The sequence below is a fragment of the Nerophis ophidion genome, linkage group LG16 (genome assembly GCF_033978795.1).
Source record: "Nerophis ophidion isolate RoL-2023_Sa linkage group LG16, RoL_Noph_v1.0, whole genome shotgun sequence".
Taxonomy (NCBI): Eukaryota; Metazoa; Chordata; class Actinopteri; order Syngnathiformes; family Syngnathidae; genus Nerophis; species Nerophis ophidion.
Genome location: NC_084626.1, coordinates 11,578,349 through 11,605,122, shown reverse-complemented (window position 1 = coordinate 11,605,122; position 26,774 = coordinate 11,578,349). Strand labels below are relative to the sequence as shown.

The window sequence follows — 26,774 nt, the reverse complement described above, 5'->3', positions numbered from 1 at the left end:
CAAATTGCATGGGAAAATACTGATAAACAAAACAAAAGGAGGAGGGAAATGAAGGCTGACATTGTTTCGGTAAAAACAACAACTTTATTATCATCTCCGTCTTCATAGTGAACACTTTAACAAAGCAGTAGTAGCGCTGATCAAAGCATTTTGGTAGAAAAAGCTTCTTTGTCTTTTGCTTTTTGGAAAAGGACACCATAGTACAAGTACAGTACAAATACAAAGCCATTTAATAGGGTGACAAAGTGGGGGGCCTGTAATACACAGCACCAGTGTGATGGTTTATAGCACCATTGGTTTGTACAATCATCACGCTTCTTTGGAGTATAGTCAAACATACACACGGGCTCATACACGTACAAGTACAAGACGTTGTAGGACATCATCGGTAGCATCAGCACCCGCCGCCGCAGCTCTTCCCGCAGCTTCCTCCCACCGACCCACAGTGGCCGCTCGCCGCCGCCACGCCACAGCGGGAGAACTGGTCCCGACACAGGTCCGCTGAACGCGGTCAATGAACACATTATGGGCTTGTCTTAACGCCAACAAAAACAACTCACATGCCAGAATCCTAAGGACAAAATATGTCCTTATGCTTTTTTCCATATTCACGGTGAATCTTTCAAAATATTTTCAGCTTGAAACAGACTTATCAAAAAATATATTTTATGTTTTTAACTTTTTAAGGTCCGGCATATTTACAGGACCACTGTTTTTGTAATAAAAACGGGTCTCCGTTGGGGTATTTTTGGCTCTGTATTGCGCCACACATTTTCAATAGGAGACAGATCTGGACTACAGGTCGGCCAGTCAAGTAACCGCACTATTTTACTATGAAGCCACGCTGTTGTAACACGTGGCTTGGCATTGTCTTGCTGAAATAAGAAGGGGCGTCCATGATAACATTGCTTGGATGGAAACATATTGTATGTTGCTCCAAAACCTGTATGGACCTTTCAGCATTAATGGTGCCTTCACAGATGTGTAAGTTACCCATGCCATCCTAAGGACAAAAAATCTACGCTTCCCAAAAATGTCAACAATATTTTTGATGCTTTTTCCATATTCACAGTGAATCTTTCAAAACTTTTTCAGCCTGAAACAGACTTATTAAAAATTATATTTAATGTTTTTAACTTTTTAGGGTCCGGCATGTTGACAGGACCACTGTTTTTATAATAAGAACGGGTCTCTGCTGTGGTATTTTAGGCTCCATATTGCGCCACACATTTTCAATGGGAGAAAGGTCTGGACTACAGGCAGGCCAGTCTAGTACCCGCACTCTTTTACTATGAAGCCATGTTGTTGTAACACGTGGCTTGGCATTGTCTTGCTGAAATAAGCAGGGGCATCCATGATATCGTTTCTTGCATGACAACATATGTTGCTCCAAAACCTGTATGTACCTTTCAGCATTAATGGTGCCTTCACAGATGTGTAAGTTAACCATGCCATCCTAAGGACAAAAAAAGGTCCACAAGATTTTTTAAGCTTTTTTTTCATATTCGCAGTGAATCTTTCAAAACATTTTCAGCCTGAAACAGACTCATCAAAAATTATATCTTGTGTTTTTAAATTTTTAAGATCAGGCATGTTTACAAGACCACTGTATTTATAATAAGAAAAAAACATAAATGTATAATATGTTTGTGTGGGTATTTTATTAAGTAATACAATAATTTGACAATGAATAGTAAAAACATGCTGACTGAAAACAGCTGTAAAGATATTATATTATACATAAATTAATTATTTCTAATTTAGACAAGTCAGTCCCACATAACTACATTAGCCTACCATTTGTAAGTCATCATCATATTTTGGGAATTTTAACTCTTTTAGGGGGCGGCGTGGCGAAGTTGGTTGAGTGGCTGTGCCAGCAATCTAAGGGTTGCTGGTTCAATCCCTACCTTCTACCATCCTAGTCATGTCCGTTGTGTCCTTGGGTAAGACACTTCACCCTTGCTCCTGGTGAGCGCTTTGCATGGCAACTCCCACCGTCAGTGTGTGAATGGGTGGATGTGGAAATACTGTCCAAAGCGCTATACAAGTACAACCCATTTACCATTTACCATTTTTAAAGCTTTCCATTATTTTAATTGGAAAAATCTAAAATAAAAGTACACACACATCTTTTTTTTTTAACCATGTCAGTTGCAGAAAATGGCAAAAGTTGTCAATTTTGTTGCATGCTTTAAATGGGAAGAAAATAGTGCCACCTGGTGGACATATATTGGTTTGTTTTATTTGAAAGCCAGTAGTCCAAATTAAAATATTAACATTAGTTGCACGTTAGTTGAATAGAAGTATTCAAACAAGCATTATCAACTGGACATTTTTGGTTGCAAGACACAAATGTGTAGGTTTCTGTGCTATGTTGCCTTTTTAACGTTATTTAGCGGAATAGAGATGACAATTCTAAAAATATTTTAAAAATGAATAAATTCAAATTGTAAATTTCGACTAATGATATTTCTTCAACACAGCCAGAGTTTATACTGAAAAAAATTGATCCGGCACAAAATTTCCCTAAGGGTCTCTAGCCTTTTTGTAATCGTAGCAGAGCGCCACCTGTTGGCTGGGTTATGTACTGCATGAATTGATGTCAGCTTTGCTGTTACAACTCTGATGCAGGATGTCAGGATTGTGTTGAACTCACCCCTGAGCAGCTCCTCGTGAGCACACACGGTCCTCACACACACCTCCCTGTTGATGACGTACACCCGTCTCAAACTGCAACACAACAAGGTGAAGCCATAAAGCAAGTATTATATTAATTTTAAAAAACACAGCATCCATGAACAAAGTGTACACCATCATAAATGACTGATGTATATTTTGCACATGACATTTCTCCTGCATTTTCCTCTTAGAAATTAACCACATTTTGTGCACTAGCTATTCTTATTCGTCAATGTTTTACAAGTGCCGTTCATGCAATTAGCTTAAATGACCACAAAAACAATTGTTGCGCCATGCTTCTTTTTTTTTTTTTTTAATGGTGGAAAGTACTCTTTGTGATTTTAACAATAGTAAACGAATGATAAGGCAAAAGTCCAAATCACGAGCGTTGAGTCAACATCTGTACTCGCTTTAACGCAGCCTGATGGCTTCTAGCCTCACGTTCGTTGTGTTTATGTAAGTATGATTATGATATTGTTATCATTACTATTATAAGTATCATTCAAAGGAGTCAAAACAGACCAGCGAAGAAAGACAATGGTAATAATAAATACAAATAAAAGTTAAAAGTAATTCAATACAAGAAATATATATATATATATATATATATATATATATATATATATATATATATATATATATATATATATATATATATATATATATATATATATATATATATATATATATATATATTGTACTGGTATGTCATTTAATAAACTATGTACAAACATTGTATTGAAAAACAGTAGTACAGTGAAGTGAGTTTTTGTTAAGCTTATATAGTGAAAACATCCCCTCAATAATAAGATAATAGTATAAATAATGTGGAATGTATATATAACCTGTATATCAGACTAAAAGATAGTAGGTTTTATTAAACTGGTCCTAATAAAGTGTCCAGTGTGTGTATATGTTGTCATTATTGTTGATGTTATTCTGCATCCTGTAGAAATTCAGCCTTTTTCTTATTTGTTTTACTTGACATATTTTGACCAACATCAAAGTAACAAATGAGGTCTTTTAAAAAATGAAAATGCCTTACTGTAGAACCTGTTCCAGTCAATGCTGCTTATGTTGACAACTTATCAAGTATCGACATGCAAGCTTTTGTCCACATCAAATGTAGAAGCCAAATTGTCTGTTTGTGGGTTGGAGTATTGTTTACTTCACAGGTGTCAAAATCATGGCCTGGGGGCCAGATGTGGCCCGCCACATCATTTTATTTGGCCCTCAAAAGCCTGCAAATAATATGTATCAATAAATTACTGTACATTTTCTTACTAAATGTATTCTTTCTTTAAAATTATATGTACTACATGCAATTGCAAATGTTAACATGAATATTGTCTAATTATGCAAAAATGTATCATTTGGCCCAGCAATGAGGTGGCGTCTTGTCCAGGGTGTACGCCGACTTCCGCCTGATTGGGAATGAGATAGGCTCAAACGCCCCCTGCGACCCCGAAGGGAATAAGCGGTAGAAAATAGATGGATGGATGGAAATCATTTTATAAAATAGAAATACTAATGCTAATGATTTGGTGCAATGTAAAAGTAGCAATAGATTTCATTGTAAAATTGTGAAATTTACTGTGATTTTTACAGCATTTTTCTCTAAATGGGGAAAAAAAACTGCTTTTTTGTACTGTAATAAACTGTGGTGCAGTTTTGGCATTAACAGTAATACACCGAAAAATCTACAGTTGTTGATGTGTGGTAAAAAAAAAAAAAAAAAAAGACAGCTCAGGTGCCAAAATTGTATTTTATAATTTCCGTTTTGCACCGTTATTCATACATACAAACATACATACATAGGTACCTACACTCCCACATACATACACAAATACAGTACATACCTCCAAGTTCGTCCATCTACATGCACATTCACGGTACAAACAAACATGTACACATACTGTACATATACATGTACATACACATACATACACTCATGCACATAATCACGTTTCATCAAACATACAGTGGAGAAAATAAGTATTTGAACACCCTGCTATTTTGCAAGTTTTCCCGCTTAGAAATCCTGGAGGGGTCTGAAATTTTCATGGTACAATCTACAAGATAAATATAGATTACCTCTCTCTCTTCCCCTCCATCTTTCGGTATTCCTTTTTTCTCTCTAGTTATCATTATGTTTATGTATTGTTGCATTTGAACAACTGTGTTGTTGCTAATAGAGGTAAACTATTGGTATTGTTCATGATCAATAGCGCTTTTTCTATTGGTATTTGTATTGCTCCAGTTGTAGTGTAAAAATGCTCATTGTCATGTCTATATTATTATTTATTTCCCTAACTGCTTCTTTGCTATCACTTTTACCATCATTTGTACATATTGTATGTGCTGGTGTTGTTCTATTGTTGTTGTTTTTTGTTGTGTTTGCTGTTGTTGTTTTTGTCCTTGTGTCTAATCCCACTCTTCTCCCCACAATTTCCCCCTCTGTCTTCCTTTTTTTCTCTTTCTATCCCCTCCTGCTCCGGCCCGGCTGCACCAAATGATAATATAAACACATTTAATAAAGTCAAATTCAAATAAGGCAACAAGAGAAGTATCCTACACTTCTCTTTTGTAAAGTAAACCTGAATAGCCGATATCGGCATCTACATCAACTATATGATTTGCCTGACAAGCTGGACAGGAAAAAAATGTATATATATATATATATATATATATATATATATATGTGTATATATATATATATATATATATATATATATATATATATAATTGCAGTTTTTTTATTGACAGTAAAAAACTAATACACATTTTACAGTAAAATTCTGGCAACTAAGCTGTCTTTTTTTTTTTACTATAAAAACAGCAGTACTGTTTTTCCATTTACAGTAATATACACCAAATTTTGAAGTGAAATTATGGCAACATACTATATTTTTTTTACATTTTAGTTTTTAACAAATATACTAATAAAACTGCATTGTGTAATAGTAGTATTAACTGCTAGAAGTGGCCCACTGGGGCCAAACATAACTGCGATGTGGCCCTCAGTGAAAACGACTTTGAAACACAGCAACTAACAAAACTGTACCGCTTTTAAAAAAAATTGTTAGCCACTGTAACAAAGATTATGCGCATACGTATAATGTATAACGTCAATGTGTAAGCGAAGGTTTTTGCTAATGTGGACCTTAGTCAGCCGGTCCAAAGAGCCTCGAATTGAACGAGTTCCACTATAGTAACCTAAATAGAAGACAATCCCTTTTTCAGGACCATTTATAGACCAGAAATATGTTTTCACTTCAGTGTTGTTTGCTAACACCTGGGGGTGTCCCAATACAATATTACTATTAGGAGCTAGCAGCTACACAACAGCTAAGCACACAACATTTGTCAATATAAACAAAAACGGGTGTCCTGATATGATATTGATATCTGTCTGATATCAGATGTAAAACAAGTATTGGATGATGATGATGATCAGCTTGCATCCAAAATCTTCGATATAAGCTCCATCCATTTTCTACCGCTCATTCCCTTTGGGGTCGCGGGGGGCGCTGGTGCCTATCTCAGCTACAATCGGGCGGAAGGCGGCGTACACCCTGGACAAGTCGCTACCTCATAGCAGTGCCAACACAGATAGACAACATTCACACTCACATTCACACACTAGGGCCAATTTAGTGTTGCCAATCAACCTATCCCCAGGTGCATGTCTTTGGAAGTGGGAGCAAGCAGAAGTACCCGGAGGGAACCCACGGGAGTACATGCAAACTCCACACAGAAAGATCCTGAGCCCAGGATGGAACCCAGGACCTTCGTATTGTGAGGCGGACACACTAACCCCTCCACCGTACTGCCTAAACAAGTATCAAAGTTGTATAATACTTACACACACAGAGTCTCCAAGGCAGAAGTGTGTTAGATTGTACCCAGTAACAAACGGGTCTGCATCATTCAGCTAACTGGTCTTTATTGTATTTTAGTCCAATCATTTACAAAATGTAAACATAGATGGATAGATAGTACTTTATTGATTCTTTCAGGAGAGTTCCCTCAGGAAAATTAAAAATGGTAAGCTATAGGCTACTATGAGCTAGCAGCTAAACAACAGCTAAGCACACATTAGCACACACGCTAGATACATGTAATACATGTCTTTCATTGAGCAACCAGCACATTTGTCAACATAAAAGAGTATCAAATAATTATAGTTGCATATTACTTACACATAAAGTCTCCAAAGCAGAAGTGTATTAGAAAGTACCCAGTAACAAACGGGTCTGCATCAATCAGCTAACTGTGTCATGTACTTAACTTGAGGAATTATTGTGACAACTAGGTGTCACCCAAAAAATAAATGCAATTCCACTTCAATTTAAAGACAGCATAAATCCTTTCGAGCGGGTTAATAATAAATATGTTGTTGTTTTTTAGGGCTGAGAATCTTTGGGTGTCCCACGATTCGATTCAATATCGATTCTTGGGGTCGCAATTCGATTATAAATCGATTTTTTCGATTCAATGTGATTCTCGATTCAAAAACGATATTTTTCCGATTCAAAACGATTCTGTATTCATTCAATACATAGGATTTCAGCAGGATCTACCCCAGTCTGCTGACATGCTAGCAGAGTAGTAGATTTTTTTAAAGCTTTTATAATTGTAAAGGACAATGTTTTATCAACTGATTGCCATCCATCCATCCATTTTCTACCGCTTATTCCCTTTCGGGGTCACGGGGGGCGCTGGCGCCTATCTCAGCTACAAACGGGCGGAAGGCGGGGTACACCCTGGACAAGTCGCCACCTCATCGCAGGGCCAACACAGATAGACAGACAAAATTCACACTCACATTCACACACTAGGGCCAATTTAGTGTTGCCAATCAACCTATCCCCAGGTGCATGTTTTTGGAAGTGGGAGGAAGCCGGAGTACCCGGAGGGAACCCACGCATTCACGGGGAGAACATGCAAACTCCACACAGAAAGATCCCGAGCCTGGATTTGAACCCAGGACTGCAGGACCTTCGTATTGTGAGACAGACGCACTAACCCCTCTGCCAACTGATTGCAATAATGTAAATTTGTTTTAACAATTAAACGAACCAAAAATATGACTTCTTTTATCTTTGTGAAAATATTGGACACAGTGTGTTGTCAAGCTTATGAGATGCGATGCAAGTGTAAGCCACTTTGACACTATTGTTCTTTTTTTTATTTTTATAAATGTCTAATGATAAAGTCAATGAGGGATTTGTAATCACTGCTATGCTGAAATTATAACTAATATTGATACTCTTGTTGATAATATTCATTTTTGTTTCACTACTTTTGGTTTGTTCTGTGTCGTGTTTGTGTCTTCTCAATTGCTCTGTTTATTGCAGTTCTGAGTGTTGCTGGGTCAGGTTTGGTTTTGGAATTGGATTGCATTGTTATAGTATTGCTGTGTATTGTTTTGTTGGATTAATAAAAAAAAAAAAAAAAAAAAAATAGATTAAAAAAAAAAGAGAATCGATTTTGAATCGCTCAACGTGATAATTGCGATTCGTATTCGAATCAATTTTTTCCCACACCCCCTATTGTCTTTCATACCTAACATAGTTCTTTGATTAATTTCACTTGATTAAAAATTCTCTTACATTCCACACTACTAAATATTAAAAGTATGTATATGATCCGTGTTCATATCGCATCAATATCAGTATCGGCTAATATTCAAGGCTCCAAACTATTCAGTGGCCTTGTGGTTAGAGTGTCCGCCCTGACATCGGTAGGTTGTGGGTTCAAACCCCGGCCGAGTCATACCAAAGACTATAAAAATGGGACCCATTACCTCCCAGCTTAACACTCAGCATCAAGGGTCGGAATTGGGGGTTAAATCACCAAAAATGATTCCAGGGCGCGGCACCGCTGCTGCTCACTGCTCCCCTCACCTCCCAGGGGGTGATCAAGGATAAATTTCACCACACCTAGTGTGTGTGTGACAATCATTGGTACTTTAACTTTAATATTGATATTGTATTAGAAGTAAAAAAAGTGGATACCAATAGGAACAACTTTTTAGAAAGTTTTATTTTACAGACGATCTCTGTGTCATAATCAATGGTTTGTGTGAGTGACGAGAAAAAAAGCTCTGCCTCGCTTGGTAAGCTGTTGGTTAGTGCGTGTGTAAATCTAAAAGACGAGCGGTTTGTTTATAGACTGTTTTTCAGGGAACAAATACTTCCACCTGTCTATTCGTATGTGAGTACTCAGTGAGAACCTTGCGGCCAAATTGCTTTATTATGTCCAGATGGGCTTTGTGGCTCATAAACAGCAAGTAGATGATGAGGACATCACTTGACTGTTTCCAGGTGCAACCTACCTGTAGAAGCACAGGCTGTTGAGGCACTGCTTGCATGGTTTGTGCACAGAATAAAGTCTGGTGCAGGGATACTGCTCCTCTCTGCAATCTGCAACGCACACATTTCCACTCCATCATTTCTACTTCATCGTGTCCGTCCTGGCGTCTCCAGACGCTCCTTACCGAGAGGACCGGGCTCCGTGGGCTCCGTCTCCAAGTTGAGGTCTGATGTAAAAAAAAGAAAAAGAAAATGTAGATACATTATCCAGATGGAAACAACAGAAGAAAAAAAATAGCCTGAGGGAAGTTGAGCGGACATACTTGTTTTTTCAGGACGAATCACGGGGTCAATGTGAACCTGCTGCTGGAGGGTTCCAGGAAGAGAATCGGGATTATCAGAATCTGGAAAAGTCCAATTCAGTTTTTACAAAGATAACAATACTCGGTTTGGGTGCTATTAGCATGACTGTATTGTTATTACCGTATTTTTCGGACTATAAGTTGCAGTTTTTTTTCATAGTTTGGCCAGGGGTGCGACTCAGACTCTGGAGCGATTTATGTGTGAAATTATTAACACATTACTGTAAAATATCAAATAATATTATTTAGCTCATTCATGTAAGAGACTAGACGTATAATACTTAATCGGATTTGGCAATTAGGAGTGACAGATTGTTTGGTAAAGGTATTGCATGTTCTATATGTTATAGTTATTTGAATGACTCTTACCATAAGATGTTACATTAACATACCAGGCACCTTCTCAGTTGGTTATTTGTGCGTCATATAACGTACACTTATTCAGCCTGTTGTTCACTATTCTTTTTTTTTATTGTAAATTGCCTTTCAAATGTCTATTCTTGGTGTTGGGTTTTATCCATATATATATATATATATATATATATATATATATATATATATATATATATATATATTTATATATATATATATATATATATATATATATATATATATATATATATATATACATTTATGAATAAAACAGAGGTAAAGAGCAGGCAGCTTTTTTCTATATATTTTTTTTATAACATATTAGCGTATTTACGTAAGAGAGATTTGAGCCTTTATTTTTTAAGTAAAGGAAAAATCACAGTAAAGTACATGCATAAACCCAAATGTGTTTTACCTGTGAAATAATCTGGCTCATAGTCCCCTGGAGAGGAAGAATTAGAGGTTGAAGAGTCACATCTATAATGCATGTTAACATGTCGTTAAAGATTGCACTCACGCAGGAAGGGATAGGGGTCCTGGTACTGAGCCTGGGCGAGCACAACTGTTGATGACAGAAACATGAATGAACATTTAACACTTAGAATTAGTCGAACACTTTTATATTATTTTGCTGTGCTCTCGGCATAAAAATCAAATTCTTTATTATTATCGAGATGTATATCCATCTATCCATTTTCTACCGCTTGTCCAGTTCAGGGTCGTGGGGGGTGCTGGTGCCTATCTTAGCTGCATTCGGGCGGAAGGCGGGTAACACCCTGGACAAGTCGCCACCTCATCACGGGGCCAACACAGATAGACAGACAACATTCACACACTAGGGCCGATTTAGTGTTGCCAATCAACCTATCCCCAGGTGCATGTCTTTGGAGGTGGGAGGAAGCCGGAGTACCCGGAGGGAATCCACGCAGTCACGGGGAGAACATGCAAACCCCACACAGAAAGATCCCGAGCACAGGATCGAACCCAGGACCTCCGTATTGTGAGGCAGAAGCACTAACCCCTCTTCCACCGTGCTGTGTTAGAACCAAACTGGCTAGCCTGCAAGTCTTTAGACAAAACTAGTCGGCTAGCCTGCAAGTCTTCAGACCAGGGGTCACCAACCTTTTTGAAGCCAAGAGCTACTTCTTGGGTACTGATTAATGCAAAGGGCTACCAGTTTGATACACACTTAAATAAATTGCCAGAAATAGCCAATTTGCTCAATTTACCTTTAATAAATAAATCTATATATATATATATATAATTAAAAAAAAAGGGTATTTCTGTCTGTCATTCCGTCGTACATTTTTTTTCCTTTTACGGAAGGTTTTTTTGTAGAGAATAAATGATGAAAAAAAAAACACTTAATTGAGCGGTTTAAAAGAGAAAACAGGGAAAAAATTAAAATTATATTTTTAAACATAGTTTATCTTCAATTTCGACTCTTTAAAATTCAAAATTCAACCGTAAAAAATGAAGAAAAAAACTAGCTAATTCGAATCCGTGTAAAAAAAATTAAAAATAATTTATGGAACATCATTAGTAATTTTTCCTGAATAAGATTAATTTTAAAATTTTGATGACATGTTTTAAATAGGTTAAAATCCAATCTGCACTTTGTTAGAATATATAACAAATTGGACCAAGCTATATTTCTAACAAAGACAAATAATTATTTACTCTAGGTTTTCCAGAACCAAAATTTTAAAAGAAATTCAAAAGACTTTGAAATAATGTTTAAATTTGATTCTACAGATTTTCTAGATTTGCCAGAATAATTGTTTTGAATTTGAATCATAATAAGTTTGAAGAAATATTTCAAATATTCTTCGTCGAAAAAACAGAAGCTAAAATGAAGAATTAAATTAAAATGTATTTATTATTCTTTACAATAATAATTTTAAAAAATTACTTGAACATTGATTTAACAAGGAATTTAAAAGGTTAAAAAGGTATATGTGTTTAAAAGTCCTAAAATTATTTTTAAGTTTGTATTTTTTCTCTAAAATTGTCTTTCTGAAAGTTATAAGAAGCAAAGTACAAAAATAAATGAATTTATTTAAACAAGTGAAGACCAAGTCTTTAAAATATTCTTTTGGATTTTCAAATTCTATTTGAGTTTTTTCTCTCTTAGGATTAAAAATGTAGAGCAAAGCGAGACCAGCTTGCTAGTAAATAAATACAATTTAAAAAATAGAGGCAGCTCACTGGTAAGTGCTGCTATTTGAGCTATTTTTAAAACAGGCCAGCGGGCTACTCATCTGGTCCTTACGGGCTACCTGGTGCCCGCGGGCACCGCGTTGGTGACCCCTGCTTTTGACGAAACTAGTCGGCTAGCCTGCTATTCTTTAGTGAAGTGAAGTGAATTATATTTATATAGCGCTTTTCTCTAGTGACTCAAAGCGCTTTACATAGTGATACCCAATATCTAAGTTACGTTTAAACCAGTGTGGGTGGCACCGGGAGCAGATGGGTAAAGTGTCTTGCCCAAGGACACAACGGCAGTGACTAGGATGGCGAAAGCGGGAATCGAACCTGCAACGCTCAAGTTGCTGGCACGGCCACTCTACCAACCGAGCTATACCGCCCAAACAAAACCAGTCGGCTAGCCTGCTAGTCTTTCAACAAAACTAGTCCCAGAGCCCGCAAGTCTTTAGACAAAACTAGTCGGCTCGCCCGCCAGTCTTTACACCTAGTGTGTGTGTGACAATCATTGGTACTTTAACTTTAACTTTACACAAAACTAGTCGGCTAGCCTGCTAGTCTTTAGACAAAACAAGTCCCCGAGTCTGCAAGTCTTATGACAAAACTAGTCGGCTAGCCCGCAAGTCTTTAGACAAAACTAGTCGGCTAGCAAGTTTTCAGACAAAATTAGTCAGCTAGCCCACTAGTCCTTAGGCAAAAGTCGTCGGCTAGCCTGCCAGACTTTAGACGAAACTAGTTGGCTCGCCAGCCAGTCTTTAAACAAAACTAGTCGGCTAGCCTGCAAGTCTTTAGACAAAACTAGTTGGCTAGTCCGCTAGTCCTTAGACAAAACTAGTCGGCTAGCAAGTCTTCAGACAAAACTAGTCAGCTAGCCCGCTGGTCCTTAGACAAAACTAGTCGGCTGGCCTGCTAGACTTTAGACAAAACTAGTTGGCTCACCCGCCAGTCTTTAGACAAAGCTAGTCGGCTAGCCCGCTAGTCCTTATACAAAACTAGTCGGCTAGCCTGCTAGACTTTAGACAAAACTAGTTGGCTCGCCCGCCAGTCTTTAGACAAACCTAGTGGGCTAGCCTGCTAGTCTTTAGACAAAACTAGTCGGCTAGCCTGCTAGACTTTTAAAAAAACTAGTTGGCTCGCCCGCCAGTCTTTAGACAAAACTAGTCAGCTAGCCTGCTAGTCTTTAGACAAAACTAGTCACAGAGCCTGCAAGTCTTTAGACAAAACTAGTCAGCTAGCCCGCATGTCTTTAGACAAAACTAGTCGGCTAGCAAGTTTACAGACAAAACTAGTCGGCTAGCCTGCCAGTCCTTAGACAAAACAAGTCGGCTAACCTGCTAGTCTTTAGACAAATCTAGTCGGCTAACCCGCTAGTCTTTTGACAAAACTAGTCGGATAGTCTTTAGACAAAAGTGTCAGCTAGCCTACTAGTCTTTAGACAAAACTAGTCAGCTAGCCCGCTAGTCTTTAGACAAAACTAGTCACAGAGCCTGCAAGTCTTTAGACAAAACTAGTCAGCTAGCCCGCATGTCTTTAGACAAAACTAGTCGGCTAAGCCGCTAGTCTTTAGACAAAACTAGTCGGATAGTCTTTAGACAAAACTAGTCAGCTAGCCCGCTAGTCTTTAGACAAAACTAGCCGGCTAGCCTGCCTGTCTTTATTTAAAAAAGGTAGAAAAGCTCTATACAAGTGTAACCCATTTACCATCTTTGGACAAAACTATTATTACACTAATCTGCTTTGTTTAAACACAAAGCTAAGATGTGGCTGTTTAGTTCACCTAGCTTAGCATGAATAGCATTTTATCATCTTTAATGTACTTATTATATCAACCTCCTCAATTTTTCCGTACATTAAGTCGGATTTAGATATTTACACGAGCAAACAAACAGGTGCACCAAACCGCTTCTGGCCGAGCAAGACAGAGCTTTTCTTCTTGTCACTCACACACATCTGTGACAATGGGGTTAATATTGAAAACAGAACTTTTAATCAAAAGAAAAAAGGGAATTAATTCACAGCCAGGCTAAATTCCATTTTGCAGCATTTATCTCGTAAGTTTGTTTTTCATGTGTTTGTGTGGATGCGTGCGTGTGTGTGTGTGTGTGTGTGTGTGTGTGTGTTTGTGTGTGTGCGTGTGTGTGTGTGTGTGTTTGGCATTTGTTGCATTTTTTTGCATGTGTTTTGGATCCTGTACATTTTTTTGGTATTTGAAATATTTCAGCGTTTGTGTGAAAGTATAATTGTAACAAAACAGATTGTCCATGTACCAATTTGTGTGTCTGTATATAATAATAAGGACAGATTATTCTTTCACACACACACATCTAGATACAGACACAAAAATTAGAACACCTGATTGTGATTACACACACACACAGATTAAGATACGCATTTGCAAACAGTTTTATTTCCATACGTTTGGATGTTCCTGTCGACCGCCGTAGTTCAACCTGTTAAAAATTGCAATTCATCAAGCCGCCACTAGGTGGCACAACAATAGTACCGTATTTTCGGGACCATAGGGCGCACCGGATTATAAAATGAGCGGGTATATTCAAGTCTATTTTCATACAAAAGGCGCATTAAAAGAGCCTTTTTTTTTTTCTAAATGTAAAACACTTCCTTGTGGTCTACATAACATGTTATGGCAGTTCTTTGGTCAAAATGTTGCATAGATTATGTTTTATAGATCATCTTCAAGTCGCTTTCTGACAGTCGCTTCAGGAAAACTGTGCGACCGGAACTCTCTAAAGACTAAAGTTCCTTGGGTGAATAATGTAAACTCACTACACCGATATGTTGTAGCGCTTTTATTGCGAGTTTACTGACAGATAAGAACTTTACACTACTCTATATTAGAAATGGCAACAGCGGAGGATGAATGTCAAGAAGATAGAAAAAAAGTAGAAGCTTATCGACTACGGTGTCAGCACAAACTATAAATGCGGACACCAAATACAGATCAGCAGGTACCAGAAGGTAAGAAAAGTTGCTTTTGCATAATATTGCGAAACAAAACGCCAGATAATATGTCCTACCTTATATGCACACCATAATAATACTTCTGTGTTGAAGCACAATAAAATGCATCAAGCGGTGCGGCCTCATAGCTTACCACATTCGTACTAAAACATTTTTATACATTTTTGAGTGCTGTGTGTAATGTTCTATATTGTCAAAGGAACTTATAACATTTTGGTGTTGTTTACTGGCGTCACATTTCAGTCTCCACTTATCTCTTATGTGTGACTGCCATCTACTGGTCACACTTATCATTTCACCATGTACAAAATGAAATAGCTTTGAGGTCGGTAAGCACAACCGGGATTATTCCGTACATTATGCGCACCGGGTTATAAGGCGCATTGTCGAGTTTTGAGAAAATGAAAGTAAGTGCGCCTTATAGTCCAAAAAATATAGTAACTGTGCTTTCATTACTCGCTTATTGGGATGAATAAGGAAAATCCAGACGCTACCCTGTATGGTACATTGTGGTGGTCTCAAAGCAGACTTAAAGAAGTCTGTGAAATAATAATAAATCATCGGTTTTGAGGTGCAGTATTCATTGAACAATATGTTTATATGTGTACTGTATATTAATGCAATGCTTCACACTGAGAGCTGTTTCTAATCGCGAACCATCATGCTTTTCAAACTGGCCCGCCGGACATTCCCAAATCATTTTTTTAGTATCTTTAAGATGGAAACTGCAGCTGCCACTATGATGTGCAGTGATGTTTTCGAATGGCCGTAAGTCTTGAACTATACAACGTTTTTCAATGGTTGGTATATGCGCTTTTGCATGATGTACTAGTCGTACTTGCCAACCTTGAGACCTCTGAATTTGGGAGATGGGGTTGGGGAGTGGGTTGAGGTGGGTGGGGTTTGGTGGTAGCGGGGGTGTATATTGTAGCGTCCCGGAAGAGTTAGTGCTGCAAGGGGTTCTGGGTATTTGTTCGGTTGTGTTTATGTTGTGTTACGGTGTTGATGTTCTCCCGAAATGTGTTTGTCATTCTTGTTTGGTGTGGGTTCACAGTGTGGCGCATATTGGTCCCTTTTTTTAAGGAACACTAATACCAAAAGTCACAATGTCCGATAGAGTTGTAAAAAAGTTATGACAGACCACCTCAAAAAAACAAAATGGAATTTTACAGTTTTTTTTACTGAATGGTACGCCCAAAATGTACTTTAAAATAAAGTAAGTGGGATTTGCAATATTAACTGTGAACAATAAAACACTGAATATTAACAACATATGAACCTAGCACCTCTTTTACTTCTCAGACTAAGCAAAAGACAACAAAATATGTAAAAAACAGCAAAACATGAATGCAAAGTGGGGCGGTGTAGCTCAGTTGGTAGAGTGGCCGTGCCAGCAACATGAGGGTTCCAGGTTCGATCCCCACTCCTACCATCCTAGTCACTGCCATTGTGTCCTTGGGCAAGACACTTTACCATACTTGCCAAACTTGAGACCTCCAAATTTGGGAGATGGGGGGGCGGGGGGTGAGGTTGGCGGGGTTTAGGGGGTTTGGTGGTAGGGGGATGTATATTGTAGCATCCCGGAAGAGTTAGTGCTGCAAGGGGTTCTGGCTATTTGTTCTGTTGTGTTTATGTTGTGTTACGGTGCGGATGTTCTCCCGAAATGTGTTTGTCATTCTTGTTTGGTGTGGGTTCACAGTGTGGCACATACTTGTAACAGTCTTAAAGTTGTTTATACGGCCACCCTCAGTGTGACCTGTATGGCTGTTGTTCAAGTATGCCTTGCATTCATTTATGTGAGTTGCATATATTGTGTGACTGGGCCGGCACGCTGTTTGTACGGAGGAAAAGTGGACATGACGCAAGGTTGTAGAGGGCGCTAAAGGCAGTGCCTTTAAGGCACGCCCCCCAATATTGTTGTCCGGGTGGGAATTGGGAGAAATTTGGGAGATTTTCAGGAGGGACACTGAAATTCGGGAGTCCCCGGGAAAATTGTGTGGGTTGGCAAGTATGGCACTAGTTACTATGGTAATCTAATTAGTTACTATGGTAATCTAAGTCACAGCAGCTCAGACGAGGCGCCAAGCAGTGTGAGTGGGGAGCGTTTCCACAGAGTGTTTCCAGAGCAGTCAGGGACAGACACGGAAGGAGATTTTTACAACAAAGTTCTAAAGCTTAGCGATATATCAGATTGTAGGTGGGGTTTTTTACCCTTCACGTTCATATTTCACTGTGTTTGTTGCATTTTTGTTTCGTTTCGCTTGATTGTAAAATATTTCAATGCAGAGGGGGTGTGATGTTTATGCAAACCCCTTTTCCATATGAGTTGGGAAATTGTGTTAGATGTAAATATAAATGGAATACAATGATTTGCAAATCATTTTCTACCAATATTCAGTTGAATATGCTACAAAGACAACATATTTGATGTTCAAATTGATAAACATTTTTTAGTGCAAATAATCATTAACTTTAGAATTTGATGCCAGAAAAATGTGACAAAGAAGTTGGAAAAGGTGGTAATAAATACTGATAAAGTTGAGGAATGCTCATCAAACACTTATTTGGAACATTCCACAGTGTGCAGGCTGATTGGGAACAGTTTGGTGCCATGATTGGGTATAAAAACAGCTTCCAAAAAAATGCTCAGTCTTTCACAAGAAAGGATGGGGTGAGGTACACCCCTTTGTCCACAACTGCGTGAACAAATAGTCAAACAGTTTAAGAACAACGTTTCTCAAAGTGCAATTGCAAGAAATTTAGGGATTTCAACATCTACAGTCCATAATATCATCACAAGGATCAGAGAATCTGGAGAAATCACTCCACTTAAGCGGCATGGCCGGAAACCAACATTGAATGACCGTGACCTTCGATCCCTCAGACGACACTGTATCAAAAACCGGCATCAATCTCTAAAGGATATCACCACATGGGCTCAGGAACACTTCAGAAAACCACTGTCACTAAATACAGTTTGTCGCTACATATGTAAGTGCAAGTAAAAGCTCTACTATGCAAAGCGAAAACCATTTATCAACAACATCCAAAAACGCCGCTGGCTTCTCCGGCCCCGAGATCATCTAAGATGGACTGATGCAAAGTGGAAAAGTGTTCTGTGGTCTAACGAGTCCACATTTCAAATAGTTTTTGGAAATATTCGACATCGTGTCATCCGGACCAAAGGGGAAGCGAACCATCCAGACTGTTATCGACGCAAAGTTCAAAAGCCAGCATCTGTGATGGTATGGGAGTGCATTAGTGCCCAAGGCATGGGTAACTTACACATCTGTGAAGGCACCATTAATGCTGAAAGGTACTGTACATACAGGTTTTCAAACAATATATGTTGCCATTTAAGCGCCGTCATTTTCATGGATGCCCCTGGTTATTTCAGCGAGACAATGCCAAGCCACATTCAGCACGTGTTACAACAGCGTGGCTTCGTAAAAAAAAGAGTGTGGGTATTTTCCTTGCCCACATGCAGTCCAGACCTGTCTCCCATCGAAAATGTGTGGCGCATTATGAAGCGGAGACTCCAGACGGTTGAACGACTGAATGGGAAATAATTCCACTTTCAAAGCTTAAACAATTAGTTTCCTCATTTCCCAAACATTTATTGAGTGTTGTTAAAAGAAAAGGTGATGTAACATAGTGGTGAACATGCCATTTCCCAATTACTTTGGCACATGTTGCAGCTATGAAGTTCTAAGTTAATTATTATTTGCAAAAAAATAAAGTTTTTGAGTTTGAACATCAAATATCTTGTCTTTGGAGCATATTCAACTGAATATGGTTTGAAAAGGATTTGCAAATCATTGTATTCCGTTTATATTTACATCTAACACAATTTCCCAACTCATATGGAAACAGTGTTCATATGTTGTCAGTATTCAGTGTTTTATCGTTCATAGTTAATATTGTAAATCACACCTTTTTTTTCTCTGAATTTGGCCCCCCAAGTCAAAATAATTGCCCAGGCCTGATCTAATACTTTGATCACCTTGCAAACACGTAAATGTATAGTGAGGATGAAGGCTCTTTATCAGGGAGTGTGTTACCTGGCATGCAGATGAAGAGGAGGACTCTCATGGTCAGTCAGTGACTCTCGCTGTGAACACCAGGAAAGAAGAAGACCAAGGTGAGTACAAGTAGAATGTGTTCCTTGCGTTTCTCTCGCTGGTTTAAGTCTCAACTCAACCCCCTGACACAGACTCCCTTACTGGCCCCCGCTAAGAAGAAGGGGGGAAAAAATGAAGTATGACAGCAAGAATGTGGAAAGTTTGTGCTTGCGAAGAACAATCGCTGCGTTTTTCTTCTTCTTCTCCTCTGTGCAGTTTCAGCTACATTCCAGCAAAAGACCTGGCGGACCCAGACGATTTTTCATGCTCTTTTATCTCGCCGTCTGCCTCCACATCCCTCATTTCCTTTCTGCCCCCACCCGAAAAGGGACAAGCGGAAGAAAATGGACTTAGCTGTTTTTACAGACCAAGCGCAAAAACTCGAGTCAAAGATCTTCTATTACCAGGAACAGTTCTAATTGTAAAGATCTACTACGGAGAATGTTTTTCAAATATCCTCTATAGGACAGGAGAGTTCTGATGTTTTTAAGTATACCTTTTGAAAAAATATTATTCAAAGATCCTCTATACCAGTGGTCCCCGATTGGTACCGGGCCGCAGAATAATTTTTTATTCATTTTTATTTTATTTTATTTAAAAAAAAAAAAAAAAAAAGTTTAATATTTTTTATCAAATCAACATAAAAACACAATATAAACTTACAATTAGTGCACCAACCACAAAAACCTCCCTTTTTCATGACAAAAACGTCCCTTTTTCATGACAAAAAAAAAAAAAAAAAAAAAAAGGACTCTGTGTAACTGGATTGCGCTGCTTTAAAAATGTTTTTAAAAAAAGTGAACACCCCCCCCCCAAAAGGGACGAGCGTAAGAAAATCGACTTAGCTTTTTTTACAGACCAAGTGCAAAAACACTAGTCAAAGATCTTGTATTTGACAGGAACACTAGTAATTGTAAATATCTACTACAGAGAACGTTTTTTCAAATATCATTTATAAGACATTAGAGTTCTGCTGTTTATAAGTCTACCTTTTGAAAAAATATTATTCAAAGATCCTCTATACGACAGAAGCTCTCTTTTGGTTTTAGGGACCTACACCAACCACACTTGCCAAAGATTCTCTGTATGACAGGAGCTCTGTGTCAGTGCTATTTGGAAATATCCACTACAAAAATGCTAGTCAAAGATCTTCTATTTGACAGGAACACTAGTAATTGTAAAGATCTACTACGGAGAATGTGTTTCAAAGATCCTCTATAGAACAGGAGAGTTCTACTGTTTATAAGTATACCTTTTGCCAACATATTATTCAAAGATCCTCTATATGACAGAAGCTCTCTTTCGGTCTTAGAGAGGTACACCAAAAAAGTCGACACATCATGGGAAAGAAATTGCTTTTAGTAAATTTTTTGAGGGGGGGGGGGGATTTTTTGTTCGTAATTGTTTACTTGAAGTTATGACAGTATGTCTCTATATACATATTTATTTTCCTTTCTTTATCGATTTTGGCCAAAGGGGACGCATTTCAAATTTCTTACACACGTTTGTTATTTCATATATTGACCAGAGGGGGAGGACTTTTAAAACCGACACAAAGTCAATTTGAAAAATCCCTCCTTTTTTGAGACCACCCTGATTTTGATAGATTTCACCACCAAATAAGACATTCTCTATTACATGCAATGCTTTTCTGTATTGGGACCATAATAATATATACATACTATTCAAGTATAAAAAAGCTTGTTTTGAAAAATGTGTTGTAATTTCACAACAAAATCTTAGATTTGGTCAGTATTATTATAAAAGTCGAAATTTTACTCAACGCAAGTCAAAATTTGACCAGAAACACTGAACTTTTGTGCAATATTATGATAAAAGTTGGAATTGTACTCAATAACAGTCACAATTATAAAAGAAAAGCTTAAAATTTGGGGCAATTTTAGAAAAATTGTTGTAATTTTACTTGACAAAAGTCCAAATTTTATAAGAAAACATTAACATTTTGGCAATATTATAATAATAATTGGAATTTTAATTGGCAAAATTATGACAAAAGTCATAATTTTACTCAAAAAATGTCACTATTTTACAAGAAAAACTAAAGAATTGGCAATATTGTGATGAAAGTCAGAATTTCATATGACAAATGTCCCCTTTTTGAACTAAAAAGTACTAATTGTACATTAAAAAAAAAGTCCAAATTTTACGAGAACATTTTGCAATATTACAGAAACAGAAAGACTTGTTCCCAAATTTATCAGAAAAAAGTCGACACATTGTGAGAAAGAAATTGCTTTTAGTAAATTTTTTGAGGGGGGGGGGGGTTGTTTGTAATTGTTTACTTCAAGTTATTACAGTATGTCTCTATATACGTATTTATTTTCCTTTCTTTAGCCATTTTGGCCAAAGGGGACGAATTTCAAATTTCTTACACACACTTGTTATTTCATATATTGACCAGAGGGGGGAGCACTTTTAAAACCGACACACGGTCAATTTGAAAAATCCGTCCTTTTTGGGACCACCCTAATTTTGATAGATTTCACCACCAAATGAGACATTTTCTATTAGATGCAATGCTTTTCTGTATTGGGACCATGATGTCGGTCTTAACTTGTTCCCCGGTCCTCATATGGAAGGTACTTTTCCTGGTTGATTGTTTAAGAAGGTTAGAAATAAAAGAAGACACACACACACACACACACACATACACACACACACACATGCCCACACACGTATATAAATTCCAATGGGGCATCACAGTGGCATCAAAGGCCATATGTTTTCACAGCACACATCTGGGAGCTATTAGCCCAGCACCCCCACGCCACCCCCTCCCACGCAACCCCCCTTCCTCCATCCCCTTCAACACACACACACACACAAAGTATATTACTTATGAGGTAGTTTTATGCTGTTTAATTACTAGTTTAATCCAGAAATAATTCAATAGTTTTTCTTTTGCACTCATCGACCCTCACTTGTCTGCTACCCCTCACCCCCGTCCCCACAGTGCTGCAAGAGATTAATTTGCCCCCCCCCCCACCACCACCACCCCACAGTGAAAACACACGACCACATGTCAGCTCCCATATATTATTCACTAAAAGACTTCACACTCTCCCAAAAGTCCACGCGCACAATCGAATTTGTTGTTCCCAGACACAAGAGTACTGTACGTCCCACACAAAAAGGTAGAAGTTGTAGAGAAGAAGACCCAACTTACCAAACTTTGCTGTCTTTGCTTTATTGTGCGACTTTCCTGCAGCCTTCATGCGCCCACTGAGTGGAGGACTTTTGCAGCCCCCAGCTTGCCTTATAGTCTCCTCCCCAGTCCAGCCTCCGAGCCCTCATGCGACAAACGCTCGACGGAAAGAACCAACAACACCGACGCACACCATAACTTGGCAACTTTTCCAAATATGGGAAAACTCTCAGGGATTAAAAAGCCGGCAAATCAATGAAAAATTTAATAAAATAAAATATAAACCCTCACCTCATGTCCGCCGTATAACAAGTCAGCAAGTCTGACCACTGAAGTGTCCTCGCTGACACAAGAAGATCAGTTAGCGGTTTTAATCTGGTTTCCCATTGAAGACGCCTCTAATTTTAAGCAAATTAAAATAAAAACACAAATCATGGGCTTTTTCTTTACCAATTGGCCTATTTAATTAATTTCCTTCCTCGATTTGACCATTTTTACAAATAGCAAATCTGCATTTGACCCATCCCCTTGTTCCACCCCCTGGGAGGTGAGGGGAATAGTGAGCAGCAGCGGTGGCCGCGCTCGGGAATCATTTTGGTGATTTAACCCCCAATTCCAACCCTTGATGCTGAGTGCCAAGCAGGGAGATAATAATGGGTCCCATTTTTGTAGTCTTTGGTATGACTCGGCTGGAGTTTGAACTCACGACCTACCGATCTCAAATGAATTTCCTTCCTCGATTTTTACATATTTTACACAAAGCAAAAGGTGAACACAATAAATTTTTTCATGTTAGCCCTAGCTAGCAACAAACACCCGCACATAAAGTCTTCTTCTTGATCCACTTCTAGTCTATACATATCTTTGATACCTGATTGCCATCTACTGGTAGCATTTATCATACAACTCAAGCCCATGCCCGAGTTTTGCAGAGGACTTGTGAGTATTTTTGAGTCCTGCACAATCCGAGAAAAAATGTATTTCCCAGGAAAAACTGGACAATTGACAGGTTTGTCCTACACTGAGATATAGTACACTTTCATTTTCTTCCACTTAATTTGTAGGTGGGTTGCGGAGGGAGCAGCCTATACGGAGAAGCCCAGACTTTCCTCTCTCCGGCTACTTCATCCAGATTCTTCCAGCGGATGCCAAGGCATTCCTAGGCTAATTTATCCTGGGTCTTCGCCGAAGTCTCCTAGTAAGGAGGCATTCAGGGGGGCATCCTAAACAGATGCCCAGGCCACCTAATGGCTCGTCTCGATGTGAAAGAGCAGTGGAATGACTTTGACGGAGCTTCCTACCAAGGAGACCTTCGAGGGGGCCTCCTAATTAGACGCCCGAGCCACCTAATGGCTGGTTTCGATGTGAAAGAGCAGTGGAATGACTTCAACAGAGCTTTTTACCCTATCTCAAACGGAGAGCCTTGTCAACCTATGGAGGAAACTCATTTCAACCTCTTGTACCTGCAATCTTGTTCTTTTGGTCAAAACCCAAAGCTCATGACCGTAGATGAGGGTAGGAACGTAGGTTGAGCCTTGCCATTCGGCTCAGCACCCTCTTCACAATGACGGCCCGATGCAGAAGTTGAATCATTGTAGACGCTGCACCGATCTGCCGATCATTCAGTCCATTTTTCCCTCACTTATGAACTTGATCCCAAGGTACTTGATCGCTTCTCCTTGGAGCAGAATCTTATTCCCGACCTGGAGATGGCACTGTATCCTTTTCCGGGTGAGAACAATGGATTTCAGGATTGGAAGTGCAGATTTTCATCCCAGTGGCTTCACACATTACTACAAATTAATCAAGTGAAATTTGAAGATATTGGTGAGATGAAGCCAGCAGTACAACATCATTTGCAAAAAGGAGAAACCCAAACCTGCAGCGACCAAACCGGATTTCCTCAAAGTGCCTAGGAATCATTTCCATAAAAGTTATGAGCAGAAATAGTGAAAAAGGGAAGCCCCAGCGGAGTCCAAACCTCACTGGAAACGGGTCTGACTTACTTACGACAATGCGGACCAAGCTCTGGCACCTATCATACAAGGAGCAGACTGCCACGATCAGGCGGTCCAAGAACAGGACTTCCCAAGGGACACGGTTGTGAAAACAATAACACTGCTGATAGTGTGGAGGTGGTCCACAGTTCCAAGACCAAGACGAAAACCACACTGCTAAATGGGTCGGAGCCCTGGCGCATAGCGCTTTTTTACCTTTAAGGTACTCAAAGGGCTTTGACACTATTTCCACATCCACCCGTTCACACACTGATGGCGGGAGTTGGCAGGAGAAAGGTTGGCGCCTTGCTCAAGGACACAACCGACGTGATGGCGGAAGCTGGGAATCGAACCAGGAAACCCTCAGCTTGCTGGGAGCAGCCGCTCTACTAAGAGAATTGTCTAGCTCGCAGAGCGTCCTCTCCAGTACTTATGTTAGACCTAACCAAGAAGGGTGAAGAGTGTGATGCCATGATAGTTGGAACAAACCCTCCGGAAAAGGGATACGCCGGTCTCCCAATCCAGAGGCAATCCTCCCGATGCTTTGACAACCAAGACGACCCCACAGCTACTAGAGCCTAAACGAATTACGAGGTGGTCTACAATCTCTTTAAATCTGGCATGGCCGCTCTAGCAACCGAACCACAGCGTCCCCATGCCATCTCCTCTTAAATTCGAGGTCCGTCTAGCTGGCGGAGCCTCCTCTCCAGTACCCATATTAGATCTTAGCAAGAAGGGTGAGGAGTGTGATGCCATGATAGTTGGAACAAACCCTCCGGAAAAGGCCAACCACCACGCCGGTCTGCCAATCCAGAAGCAACCAAGACAACTCCACAACATCCAGAGCTTTACCGAATTATGAGGTGGTCCAGAATCTCTTCAAATCTGCCAGAATGTTGTTCACAATGGCTTCCTCAAACTTCTCCCATGTTTTAAATGAAAGCTGCGTACCACTTGGCCTGTAGGTACTTGTCAGTTGTGTCTGGAGTCTTATTGGCCAAGAAGGCCCAAGAGAACTCCTTTTTCAGCTTGACGACATCCTCCGCTGTTGATGTCCACCAGCAGGTTCCGGAATTTCCTCCACAACAGGCACCAATTGCCACAGCTCAGATCGGCCGCTACGACAATAGAGTGCAACATAGCCCACTCGAACTCAAAGTCCAGTGCCTACCTTGAAACATGTTCGAAGCGCTCACTGGGAATTAAAATTAGTTCTGACAGTGTACCCCAAACCATCACCACCACACACCATTGGCGCCAACTCCAACAAGGTGGTCATTGGTTGACAGCTCCACTCCTCTCTTCACCAAAGTATCCAAGACCTGGAACCGCAGAAAAAGGGAATCACCCGGGGCATCACTTTGAGTACTCCCAAAATCCAAAAAAGGAGGGTAGTCTGAACCAATGATTGAGGCAGAAACGTCAACAACAGCCACGACCAGTCACCCAACCTGGAGGCAGAGCGAGACTACCCTCTACTTGGTTGAACTCCAACATACAGGCACCAAGCTGAGGTAAGTATTGCCACCCCGCCCGTCACCTCTCAGTGCTTGCAACACCAGAGTTGAAGAGAGTCGAGCACCCGTTGAAAGAACTGGATCCAGACCCCTTTCTGTGCGTCCAGGTGAGTTCAACTACATCTAGCCCAAACTTCTCAACCTTGCACACTAGCTCAGGCTCCTTAGAAAGGTAACATTTCACATCCCAAGACCTAACTTCTGCAGTTGAGGATCAGACCAAGGTTCTTGCTTTTGGCTGCAACCTAACTCAGACTGCATCCAACACCTTTGACCCCTCGTAGGAGGATCAATCAATGTTTATTTATATAGCCCTAAATCACAAATGTCTCAAAGGACTGTACAAACCATTACGACTACGACATCCTCGGAAGAACCCACAAAAGGGCAAGGAAAACTCACACCCAGTGGGCAGGGAGAATTCACATCCAGTGGGACGCCAGTGACAATGCTGACTATGACCTTGGAGAGGACCCCCGCCCCTCTAGGGGACCGAAAGCAATGGATTAGTTGACCAGGCATCATGGCAGTTGTTATCGAGTCCCACTTACAGGCTTCGCTCCGGAGTGGAACCCGGCTACTTATGTCCAAGGGATCCATTGTAAATTGATTCGATTCTCGATTCAAAATCTATAACTTAAAAAAAAATACTTTTGAAACATTTAATAAAGTCAAATACAAATAAGGCAACAGGAGAAGTATCCAACACTTCTCTTTTTAAAAGTAAATCTGCACAGCAAATATGGACACTTTGTCAGGAACTGCTGGTGACGAACCCCAAGATGCAGAGATGGCAGGCGTGTTGCAGGAAAACATGATTTTAATGTCAAAAGGAAATGCAGGGAACCAAGATAACCGGATACAAGGAGAACTGGAGACAGCAAACACGAAACGAGATACGAGGATCCAGGAGACAGCAAACAGCTAACAATACTTCAGCGCTGACTGGCAACTATAAATAGTATCCTGATTGGCAATTTTCACCAAGTGTGCCTGACTGCCAATCAGGGACAGGTGAGGGGAAACAAGCGGTCAGGGAGACATGCAGGAAAA

General features: G+C 39.5%; 1 protein-coding gene across 1 annotated transcript; it reads right to left on the bottom strand.

The window, feature by feature from the left end:
* Positions 1–61: 61 nt before the first annotated feature.
* mfap2 (microfibril associated protein 2) lies at positions 62–22,336 on the bottom strand. Its single transcript, XM_061874235.1, has 9 exons — positions 22,229–22,336; positions 18,982–19,031; positions 10,251–10,295; positions 10,149–10,175; positions 9,323–9,403; positions 9,185–9,226; positions 9,023–9,110; positions 2,660–2,733; positions 62–501 (listed from the first exon to the last, which is right to left on the bottom strand). The coding sequence occupies exons 2-9, from the start codon at positions 19,010–19,012 to the stop codon at positions 395–397; spliced, it is 495 nt and encodes a 164-aa protein (XP_061730219.1). The 5' UTR covers positions 19,013–19,031; positions 22,229–22,336; the 3' UTR covers positions 62–394.
* Positions 22,337–26,774: the final 4,438 nt, after the last annotated feature.